At 43.4% G+C, this 12,443-nt stretch overlaps 1 protein-coding gene across 1 annotated transcript in view; it reads right to left on the bottom strand.

The window, feature by feature from the left end:
• Window positions 1–10,103, bottom strand: part of MPZL1 (myelin protein zero like 1) — a 60,418-nt gene extending 50,315 nt beyond the window's left edge. The window contains exon 1 of the mRNA XM_059073490.2: window positions 9,839–10,103. Within this exon, the coding sequence (XP_058929473.1) occupies window positions 9,839–9,932 (94 nt within the window). The 5' untranslated portion in view covers window positions 9,933–10,103. The remainder of the gene's footprint in view (window positions 1–9,838) is intronic.
• Between the last annotated feature and the right edge of the window lie 2,340 nt (window positions 10,104–12,443).

The following is a 12,443-nucleotide window of genomic DNA, read 5'->3' as shown; positions in this document are numbered from 1 at the left end:
TTTGATTCTAGACTTATCCCTAGACTCAAGTCATAGAAGGCCCCTACAGGTACAAAGTGTGACCCAGGAGGAGATGCGCTACACTCCAAAACAACTACTTGATTTTTCTAATTCACACAGACAGAAATCAGGGAATATGTGTGGAATGGATACTAAGCATGTGGGATAATGGTGGAAGGAACATAAAGTTGAATCAGGCCAAATAGATCGATAAGAGCCCATTAAAACAGATATTCTGCATTTAATGCTCAACTCAGGGCATTAGAAAGAGCTCTAACAGTTTGTTTTGGTTCCTTGGCTAAAACATGGACCAAAAGTGGCCCACAGTTGGGCTTCCCTGGTGGCGCAGTGGTTGAGAGTCTGCCTGCCGATGCAGGGGACGCGGGTTCGTGCCCCGGTTCAGGAAGATCCCACATGCCGCAGAGCGGCTGGGCCCGTGAGCCATGGCCGCTGAGCCTGCGCGTCCGGAGCCTGTGCTCTGCAACGGGAGAGGCCACAGCGGTGAGAGGCCCACGTACCACCAAAGTGGCCCACAGTGAATGAACTTGGAATGCCAGACCTGCCTTGGCTTAATGTAGAGGAAAGGATTTTTTTTTAATTAATTACTTTATTTATTTATTTTGGTTGCATTGGGTCTTTGTTGCTGCATGCAGGCTTTCTCTAGCTGTGGCGAGCGGAGGCTACTCTTCATTACACTGTGTGGGCTTCTCATCGTGGTGGCTTCTCTTGGTGTGGAGCATGGGCTCTAGGCATGCAGGCATCAGTAGTTGTGGCACACGGGCTCAGTCGTTGTGGCTCGCGGGCTCTAGAGCACAGGCTCAGTAGATGTGGTGCACGGGCTTAGTTGCTCCATGGCATGAGGGATCTTCCTGGACCAGGGCTCGAACCCATGTCCCCTGCACTGGCAGGCAAATTCCCAACTACTGCGCCACCAGGGAAGTCCCTAGGGGGAAGGGATTTAATGAAGGTTCAGGGAGATTGGAAAGTTAGAGTGGATTTGTCATTTAAGACACAATCATCCACCCTGAGAAGGTCCAGAAGACATGCCTTTCAGCATAACTATGAGAAATAAATTTGTGACAGGAGCCCCAGCATCTTTGAAGAGCCCTGGGACAACTCTTCTCTGTAAGCCAGAACTTACAGAGGGAATTGTTAACACTGATGTGATGCTTCCTAAATGCAATGGAAGGAACTGGATCCTGGAATGTCAGGGGAAGTGGCGGCACTCAGCTGTCAAAGGCAAGGCAAGTATAGTTACCACAATGGACAACAGAGGGAGAGCAGCAGCCAGAATAGTCTGACTCACAGGGACATGCAACGTTGGTTAGTTGATCACAGTGCTCCTGGAAATGATATAGATGGGCAGCCAACTAAATTCTTACTTGATCTATATAAGCAGAAAAGTTATAGGTCATGTGAACAAAAGTCTAACTTGAATCATAAAAACAAAAAGTCATATCTCCTCCATCAATTCCTAGACTTGCACCTGTTTACAGATCTAGAACCCCTTGAGTAAAGAGGAGGCCGAGTCCAAATTAGCATATATATATATATATATATATATATATTTTTTTTTTTTTTTTTTTTTTTTTTTTTTTGTGGTAAGCGGGCCTCTCACTGTTGTGGCCTCTCCCATTCTCCCATTGTGGAGCACAGGCTCCAGACGTGCAGGCTCAGTGGCCATGGCTCACGGGCCCAGCCACTCCGCGGCATGTGGGATCTTCCTGGACTGGGGCACAAACCCGTGTCCCCTGCACTGACAGGCGGACTCTCAACCACAGCGCCACCAGGGAAGCCCCAAATTAGCATATATTAAGAAAGGAGATTAAAGGCGGTTAAGTAGCAAGCCATTAGCTTTATGTATTAGATGTGTTTCAGAAGGTAGAATTTTTCAGATTTCAGAAAATTAATACAATGTATATACTATATATTATATAACAGCCCCAGCCGGGTATAGGGAAGCATCCCATAAACAAACACATAAGTATTTCTGTATTGAAACATATAATTAGTCTTACCAAGTAGATCACAATTGAAAACAGTCTCTCATTAGTTCAGGTCAAATTTTGCAGCCAAAAGAGATTGTATTGGGACTTCTCTGGTGACACGGTGGTTAAGAATCTGCCTGCCAATGCAGGGGATACGGGTTCAAGCCCTGGTCCAGGAAAAACCCAACATGCCACAGAGCAACTAAGCCCACTCGCCGCTACTAGAAAAAGCCTGCGCGCAGCCACGAAGACCCATCGCAGCCAAAAATAAATAAATTTTTTTTAAAAAGAGTTTGTATCAAACTCAGGAAAAAACTTTCAATTTTAGAGCTTTTGGGATTTTGGAATTGCTGGTAAGAGACTGTGGACCTATAATCTGAAATGAGAATGAGAAATTGCCCCTCAGCATTTTCTGTTCTGAAATCCATATACAAATCAGCATCACCTCTGCTTATTACTGAAATATTTTCTAATTTCTCTAGTGTTCAAAGTTCAGTAAGCCTTACTGGGGGGTTCTTCTATACTTGCAGCCACTGGGCAGGGTTGGTGGGTGGGGGGTAGGGGGGTTGGGTTGGGGGGAGGGAGGAATTAAATTCCAAACAGCTGAAAGTGATCAAGACTGAAAGCCCCTACTAGTTAAGGGGCAAGGGCAGGAACTTCTGCTCAAGGTCGGCAGCAAGGCAGCAGGGCCACAGAAGCTCTTCCAATGGGGTGGAGGGGCCAGGGAAAGGCACCGGTGAGAAGCCTCTGGTTTGAACACCCTGAGCCTGTCTGGACATCCTGTAGGGCAAGCCTGCCAGGAGTCTAACTGCAGAAGGATCTGCACAGCCTCCAGGGAGAACTCAGCCCAAGTGAAGAGGGAAGGTTCAGCGGCTTGTCAACATGTAGTGCCTCCTGATGAAGGCTAAGAAACCTTTCTGAGCCTCATACGGTGTCAGACACTTGGATAAATGGATTCATGCTGTGTCCTCGCCAGAAGGAGCAGTATCAGAGTGAGAAACTACAAGAACCACACCCTTAACAATCCCCGAGGAGCAGTCAGAGCACGATTTTGCATCGTTAGTGAGGAGGGCTTCAACACCCAGCTTCATCCCTCTAGGGTGGAGCCAGCAGTATCAAGGCATGGGGTTCTCAGCACAAACATGACCACAGAGACAAGGACATCGGTGGATGCCCTGGGACAGTTAAAAGACTCTTTGCAAATATGCAAAGACATCCTGGAAGCCGAAAAAGTGGTTAGAATCTTTGAAGGAGAAATTCTATAGTAATGCAGAGTGGCTGCAAATATATGCTTTGGGAGTTTTGAGTCCCAACTCTACCATATATTAGCTATGTGATTTTGCAGAAGTTACACAACCTGTCTGATTCTGAGTTTCCTCATCTGTAAAATTAATAAAAATAATAATTATCACACAGAGTTGTAAGGAGCAGATGAGATAATGGATATAAATTGATTAGCAAAGGCCTGGCACATGGTACACACTCAATAAATGAGGGCAGAACAAAAGAAATAACATGAACCTAGTTTTATATCCAAACTTCTAAGTTATACCTGGCTGAAAAGAAAAAGATATATATGAAGATATATAGATATAGATATAGATATATAAAATCTGTATCTATATCTGGACAGATAGATAGATTAAATGTGAGTTAATTAATTCAAAACTTCTCCCTAACTACTCACTCACTTTCTCTCTGCCCTTCTTACCATTTAGGAGATTTCAAATATTTGCATTTTAACACATTTTTCTCTTAGGAAGCTGAGTCCTTTGCTTATGTTTCCTAGCAACACCCTTCAGAGGAAGGTAAATAGCAATTATGACCTGGATGTAACTGTAGGAAACTGTCTGGCACAGGGTCATATAAGTTCTTACTGAAGCTTAGTTTACAATATAGCACCTTCATCTTTTAAAGTGTTATCTGGAAGAAGCACAGGATTACGTTAAACTTACATAACTGCACACTGGGTTCTTTAATGTCTGGAGAGAAAAGAAGACATTTCCTAATTCTGATAAAAGCATTTTTTAAATGGTTTTAAATTGCACATAACGAACTCCCCAGATCCCAAAGTAGAATATCAGAGTCTCAGTACAGAAAATGTTCATTGCAAATTCATTGACATTTGCTCAGTTGGTTACAGCACGGTACTAACAAACTCAAGTCAGGGATTTCATTCTAAGGGGCAATCTTATCTATAATAATAAATAACCCAGGCTCAACAAAGACATACTGCATCTCTAATGCCAATTAGTTAAACCTAAGAACTGGGGACAACATATCACAGTTGTTAGAAAACTATTCAAGCCACAGGCCCTGACAGTAGATCAAAGGTATTACAAAGGATCACAATTTCTAAAGAGACTTTGAGTCTGGAAGGGAAAAAAAAAAGAATAAATCACTGAAGAAGAATTTATCAATGAAATTATCCTTTTCATAAAGGCCTAATGGGACCAAGGGAAAATTATAAGTGAATAAAAAATTACAGCAGCCCACATGCATTCAAAAAGATAACAAATAAATAAAGAGGTTTAAGGGCAAAGATATAAAGGTCCCAGGAGACAAATGCAATTTCTCAATTCAGGCACTACAAATGGTCACAAAGCCAACTGACCTCTACCTTCTTAGCAGCCAAAATTCCGATGACTTTACTCTAGACTCTAGGGCATTGCTAATGTCAAGCACTTGGCAAAGAGTGGAAAAGAAAAGGAAGAAAGGACTATCACTCAAGATATATGAAGCCTTCATATCTCACCAGCCTTAGGGATTGAGACCCAGAGCCATCTGATACTTGAGACCTCAGGCAATGCTTTTAGTTCTTCTAATAATTAAATTTCCTTTGATGGAGGCTAAAGACCAAACTAACCTATAATGAATTCCATGTCAAAGCAAACCATTTATTCTCTTTTTTAAAATGACACCAATGGTCTTAGCAAGATTAAAATCTTTGCAAGGTTTAGGTACACGTGAGATGCATGTCCTACACAGAGAATCCAAATTCTCAGATAAAGAGACAATTCAATAAAAACACAACTGGGCTCCAGTTAAAAGATTCTAATCATCCAGGAGAAATGTGATTGTGACCGCACTATATCAGCCTCAGTGGTGATAGAAAGGAATGTGAGAAATATTTAGCAGGCAGACCAGCATTAACTAGGTGGAGGGGAGGCAGCAATATTTCTGAAAAACTGTGTAGATTATGTTTTTCCCAATTAAATCACATTTTAAACTCAGTAGGAAAGATCAACCATTAATGAAATCCCACAATGGCTCCTTTGTAAGTTTTTAAAAAACATCTATTTTGTAATGCTAATAGTATTCCCTCTCCCTCTTTTCTTTTTTTTTTTACTGCAACCTTTCACAATAGGTGAATATCTTAAATGTGGTGACTGTCAGGAATTTAAACCGTCCTTTGGTGTTCATTATTTATTTGAATAGTCTGTCACCTCCCACTAGAATCTAGGCTCCCTGCTGCATTCATGGTAGCTAAAACAGTGCCTGGCACCCAGTAGGTGTTCATTTGGTTGAATAAGTGAATAAAGACTTTATATACTTTTCACACATATCTCTCTTTCACTTAATAGTGTCTTTATTTCTTTTTTTGGCAGCTTCTGAGCCTAGTGAATATCTTGGAGTTACGGTAAAAATGAATGGTAGAATATTAAAAAAATGTTTTATTATCTCAACTAGTAAATAAGGAGTAAAAGGCTGTGGGAACTGGTAATTAGATTAGTGGCCTTTCAACTACAGGGGTAGTACTTTGAAGTCTACATTTGGTCAACAAGCATCAAAAAATATAAAAGTTTTACTGATAAAACACTTAGATACTACAACAAACATGATAAAACAATTTTGGTATATAATAAGTAGTAATTCCAAAACTATAGTGCTTAAAGTGGTTGAAGAATGTTAATTCATTCCATACATTTCTGAAGAAATATGAAACAGTACTCAAAGAGCGAAAATTATCAGATAACGTATAAAAATCACACTTGGAAAAAATATTCCTTCTTTCAACAAACATTTCTTGGATACCTACTATGTGCCAGGCTAAATCCTAACTACGTGTGGCAAACTACTAACCAACTGTTATCAAGACACGCCTACGCCTCCTTGCCATTGACAAATATTTATTAGCATCTATCATATCCACTACGCTAAGCACTAGGGATACTTCTATAAACAAGACCAACACTATCTCTGTCCTGGATTCTAGTGGAGGAGAAAAGAGAAGAACCACCAAATAGTGAGGAATTACAATAAGGACATAAAGGGCCATGAAATGATAACAGGGGACCCTGCTGGATAGGGTGGTGGGAGAAGGCCTCTCTGAGGAAGTGACATTTAAGCTAAGACCTCACTGATGAAAAGGAGACAACTCTGGGCAGTTTTGGGGAAAGAGCACACCAGGCAGCAGGAAAAGCAAGTGCAAAGGACCTGGGGTGGGAATGAGTGTCTAAGAGCAGAAAGATGGCAGCATGGCTTGAATATAGTGAGCAAGGGGCACAAGTTGAAGTCAGAGAGGTGGGCAGAAACCAGATCACATAGACAACTATAGGTCATGGGGAGAAGTTGGGATGTCATTCGGTGTGCAACGGGAAGCCATTAAGAATTTTAAACGAGAAAGCAACGTGATCTGATTTGCATTTTTATAAAGTTATTCTTGCAGTTGTGTGAAGAATGGACTAAAAAGAGGCAAGAGGGGACAATGGGGAGACAAGCTGGGAGGCTATCACAGTATCACAGGCAAGAAATGAGAGTGATTTCGACTAAAATGCTAGAAGTGGACCACAGATAGAAAAAAAGTGGGTGAGAGAAGAAAAAAAAAAAAGAAGTGGTTGATTCCTAGATGTATTTTGGAGATGGGAGAACTGATTGGACGTGGGGAGTGAAGGACAGGGCATTATCAAGGGCGGATCCTAGGTTTCTGGGTTGAGCAGTTAGATGGATGGGTGATGCAAATTTACTGAAATGGGTGATGCAAATTACTGAGATTTATTCTTCATATACTGTGTGTTCATTCCTACCTAAGGGTTACCAAAGACATTCCAATTGCCACATTCAGTGAATCCTTGAAGTAGTCACTCTCTCTTTATCTGACACAGTTAAAACTTCTTCCTTAAAAACTTCACTCTCTCTCAGTTTCCCAGACATCACACTCTTCTGGTCTTCATTTACTCAACGAGCCTCCTTGTCAGGTTCTGTATACCCCAAGACTCTGTCCTTGGCCTTTTGCTATTTCCTTCAATACACTCTTCCTTGCTGATCTCCTCCAAGCAATCCATAGCTTTAACTACTACCCACATAAAGCCTCCCAGCTCTCTATTTCCTACCAGAACTTTCTCCTCACCTCTAAAACTATCTACCCAAACGTCCCATTTCCACTGAGATATATCAGCAGCACCTTAAACTCAACGTAGCCGAAAGTAACTTTACCATCCTCTTCCAACACTCCTTTCCCCTCACCCATAATCTCCATCTGTGAAAAGCCCTACTTTCCAAAACTATGCCCAGCTTTCCAAGCTCAAAACCTTAGGATCATCTTACACTCCTCTCCCTCAAGCCCACATCAAATTGATTTCCAAGCCCCACCAAATTTACTTTCTAACAAGCTCATGGATATGTCCTCTCTTCATATCCCACTGTTTTTAATTCAGGTCTTCAATCCTCCTCCGCTGGATTGTTACAATAACCCTCTGGTTTCTTCAGCCTCACACCATTCTATCCCACACTTCACATCTCGATAGACACAGAAATCCTTCACAGGCTCCCCACAGCCCTTAGGATAAAATTCAGCCTTATGAATGGCAAACAAGGTCCTTTAGGAGTTAGTGCCTCTGGCTGGCTCTCCTGCCTCAATTCCCACCATCTCTCCTATACACCCTCCAACCTCTCACAACACTGACCTACCAACAGGTTCATTCATGACTCTGCCTATACTGTTTTCTCCCCAACACCTACTTAGCTTAAGCATCCATTTCTCTAGCAGCCTGAACTTCGGTCTGAGATGATGACTCTCCTTAGTGCTCTCACAGCAAATCATTAATGAAGACTTCTCATATTGTTTATCACACTTCGTTTCTCCCACTGAACTATAAATTATGTGAGGTCAGGGATTGTCCTTCCTAAAATACTTTTTGGTGCTTAATACTTAAAAAATGCTTAGTAAATGTTTGCTGAATAACTGTATCTAGATCAAACTTGGGAAGACTTTCTGTCAAACGTGAACTGCTATGTACAGTAATCATGACAAGAAAAGGTAGCTTGAAAGAAGAAACATTTGATAGTTTTCTAAAATTAACCAATAACATCAGCTGCTGACTTTCAGGTATCAGCATTCATCTTTCATTACGGAAGAGCTACGTATGTCCAAGGTGTGTATAGATGTAATTCTGATGATCTTTTTGTATTAGTATCCATTAATATTCAGTTTTTCAGTTCTGCTACTTTTTAATACCTTGAGTTTAATTAAGATTACTCTGACTGCTTTTGTCCTCAATAAAGATGGGTGTCTGCCTCTCATGCGTAATAATTATGTCTGAACACACAAGATTTCTGATACACCTTAGTTTTAAGCTATTTCCTACTTCTTCACTTAAAACATGAATATTACCACCATCACCACCACCACCAAAAAACCCCCATGCTTTTAATCATTTTTTTCCCCCTCAGAAGAGACATTTATACAGAATGGATTGTCTTATATATACAAAGTATATATTCATCTATCAACCTCCAGAGGGTGGGGGGACTTTCACGTTTATACTTTACAGCTCCTGGAATCATTCATTAAATGGTATTTTTCCTGGCTCCAAAGATTACATTAAGAACTTTTCCATGAAAGTAATTACTGAGTATACTCATGTTCAGATACTGTCATGCAACTGACATTTTGCAAAACAAAAGAAATGAACAAGTCTCCGTGGTTTTTTAGGAGTTGGCTCTCTTTATAACCATTACTTACCCACATTCTGAGACAACAACAAGTACTCTGCTTTGAACAACACACACAAAAAAAGTCCTGTGGCAGACACCACTGCAGATGTCCGTAAAGCAACTCATCCAATTCAATAAATCCAGCCTGAGGTTTACTTTATGTCTCACTCATGAAATCTGGCAAGGAAAAAAAGTGATTTTTTTTAAAAGAAAAATGAGCCTTTTAATGTCCTATGTCTTGTCAAACTACGGTGACTATGACTAATTATTATGGATTGGACCAAACTCTTTTAAGCCAGGTCACTCCAGTGGTATTCCCAGCTCTTTGCATCCTAACACAGAAGTAATGTAAATTTCTTCCTGGTGCTCTGCAGACTACAGAGATGAGACAAATCAGACTCCGGGACCCTTCTATCTCAGAGGCTTAAAAAATGGGTTGGAGAGCACTGGAAATGGAACTAACAAGGTAAAACAAAACAGTCGCTTAAAAGGGAAACAATCAACAAAGGCCCTACGAATGAAAACCCTGCAACCTTCCGCCACCTCCCAAAGGTGGAGAACGCCAGAAGCCCGGGTTCCTGAACCGGAATCCCAAGCGGGCTTGGGCGACCCAGAGTCTCCAGGCGGAGACGGTGGGCGACTCAGCGAGGGCGCAATGAGGCCTCCCGCCAGGCCCGCTCCCCAGACAGCCCCCCAGGAATGAGCAAGGTAGGGAGTTCTCCCCGCCTCCTCCACACGCAGGGACCCAGGAAGAAGAAAGAGGCTCCGCGCCTCTCCAGCCCGCCGCGGGGCCCGCCGGCTCCGTTCCCCGGGCCCCAGGGCGTGCAGGCCGCGCCCCCACCCCACCTCGGCGCCCCGCGCGCTCAGGGCCCGCCACCTGGCCCCGCCGCCCCCGCCATCCCTGCTTCACTCACAGAGTCCGAGCGCCACCGCAAGCACCGACCACAGCCAGCGCCTGCGGTCTGGGGATGCAATCAGTGCCCCGGCCCCAGCGGGCGCTGCCATCATCCTCCGGCCTCAGCCGCCGCGGCTCTGGGCCCCGGTCCCCACTGCGGTTAGCTCGGCTCCGGCCCGGGGGCTCCCGACTCGCCGCCGCCCGCGTCTGCTAGCACCTCCACGCCGCGATCCCCGCTCGCGGCCCCAGCCGCTGCCAGCCAGCCCTCGGCCCAGACCTCGGCCCCGCGCCGGCCCCAGCTGTCCGCTCATTGGCCTGCCCTGCGCACTTTGAAGGACTCGATTGGAAGGCACCGACTGTCCATCACTCCCTCTCTCCAGGAGGGGCCCCGCCTTTTCGGTCCCACCCAGGCTCCTTATGCCGGCGCTGGAGATCCCCGGCTGTCCGAGGCGACCGCCGCCAAGCCCTTTGCTTGCCTGCCTGCGTGGCTGTCCGCTGGTCTGTCCTGACCCACCCGCCCCACCGCCAGTGTCTCCTCTGCCTCTATAAGGGTCCAGTCCTCCAGACCTATTCATGCTCTGTCTTCGCCTGTTTCAGCTTTTCCCGGTTTCTCTGAGCCTCACCTAAAAGAAAAGAAGCAGTTCGTTTACAAAATTAAAAAAAAAAAAAAAAAAAAAAAAAAAAGAAAAAGAAAAAAGAACGAGAGCTACGATGGGGAGAGACTTCTGATTCAGTCGTTCAGATAGAACACATCTCTCCCCTTGCCCTGTCTCCAAGGCCTGTCCTTTGCCTGGGTCAGATAATTTATGTGTGCATATTGAGAAATCTACTAGCTTAAAAAGAAATCTCCATCTTGTCTGAATCTCCTCTTAGGAGCCCCCTGTTTTGGTTTAAGAAGGATTGGGAACTGGAAACTCTTTCCCACTACCTGGAGCACAAATGAATGGGGTTTTGCCTTTGTAAACAAAATATCCCTCGATTTATCAATAAAAATTGTCAAGTTCCTCATCCAGACTCTGAAGTGCTGTTCTGAGCTGGCTCCACTTGGCTACCTTGGCCCAGAACGCTGTCTGCCACTTACTGGTTGCCCAATAAATTCTGCAAAGTGTTTGGAAGAGTTCTTATGAGAACAGCCCACAAAAGGGAGAAACGGAAGGACAGGAGCACAAGAAAAATGAGGGTGAAGGAAGAAAAGGAAAAAAATCCAGATGGGAGGCCAATAGTGTGAGAGAAGGAAACAAGTATTAGACAATTAGGATGAGAGTGGGAGAAGAGCATGGTGAGAGCACCCAAATGCAGCCCCTCATTTCAGGGTTTTGTCTCAAGTCAACCTTATGAACACCCTTCCTGATATTTTAGCTATTTTATCCTGCTACCCTTATAGTTCAGCAAACTCATAATAATTACTTTAGCACTAGTGAGGGAAAACTAAAAAGAAAAAGACAGAACCATTTCACCCTATTTTTCTCTCAGCAAGATCCTCATGAAGTGTTTCTGGAATGTCATAGGTTGGAAAGAATACAAATGCATTAAGTGAGCAATTACTATGTGCTGTAGATGTAGAATACCTAGAGTTTACTCTCAAGAAGCACAGAGTCTACCAGTCAGTGAAGCAAGCAAGTACTGAACTAAATTTTTTTCAGTGCTTGAAGAGAAGGTCAAACAAAGGAGAAACCGTAAGGCCAACAGGGACAGTGGTTCTCAAAGACACATGTTATGTTAAAAGCTTCTCCACTGACTGTGATGTACCTCAATACAGCTACCTCCCTCTTCTGAGAACCACTGGCCTGTGAGGTGTCTGGAAAAGATGCACAGAGGATGTAGCATTTGAGGTGGATTTTAAAGGCTGAATAAATTCTCACCAGAGAGAAACAGGAAAAGCAAACTCAGAAACAAGAAAGCCATATCAGGTGCAAGGAATAGTGGGTTAATCCTGTGTGGTTTGGAACTTCAGGGGGAGTGAGTGAAAGAGGGGAAAGAGAGAATGCTGGAAAAGTAGGCTGTGGTAATATTTCGAAGAGCCTGGGGTTGTCTTTATCGTATAGGCAGTGGGGAGCGATGAGAGGGAAGTGACAAGCTCAGATCTGTATTTTAAAAGGATGACTCCTGCAACAGACAAGGCAAGAGTAAAGAGAGCATGAGATAAGGTGTTGGCAGTGATGGTGGAGAGGAAGATGAGGACTGAAGAAACATTTCACAAAAGGAATGACAGGACTGGGTATAAATTAGATGGGAAGTCTAATCAAAGACAGATGTGACCTCCAATTTCTAGCCAGAGTGGTGAATGATGCTACCAGTTAACTAAGACTAAAAACCCAGGAAGAGAACCTGGTCTATGAGGAAAGCTAATGAGCTGGGCCTTGAACACAGCTGAAAGAGCTGAGAACACCCAGATGGTCAATCAGAAGGCAGTTAGATATCTAGGTCTGGAGCCCAAGGAAGCAACAGAAGGGCTACCGAGAAACCAGAGCCTGCTGGGGCAGCAAAGTCTTTCCAATGATAAACAATATCAGACCATCAGTAGATACTTAATAAATATTTGTTGAATGAATAGAAGAATGAATGTTTATTGAATTAATCTAGAGAAGTTACAAAGAAAAACAAAATCATGTGAGGTTGTTTTA

Source organism: Kogia breviceps, chromosome 1, assembly GCF_026419965.1.
Source record: "Kogia breviceps isolate mKogBre1 chromosome 1, mKogBre1 haplotype 1, whole genome shotgun sequence".
NCBI lineage: Eukaryota > Metazoa > Chordata > Mammalia > Artiodactyla > Physeteridae > Kogia > Kogia breviceps.
This window is presented reverse-complemented; position numbering and strand designations above follow the sequence as displayed.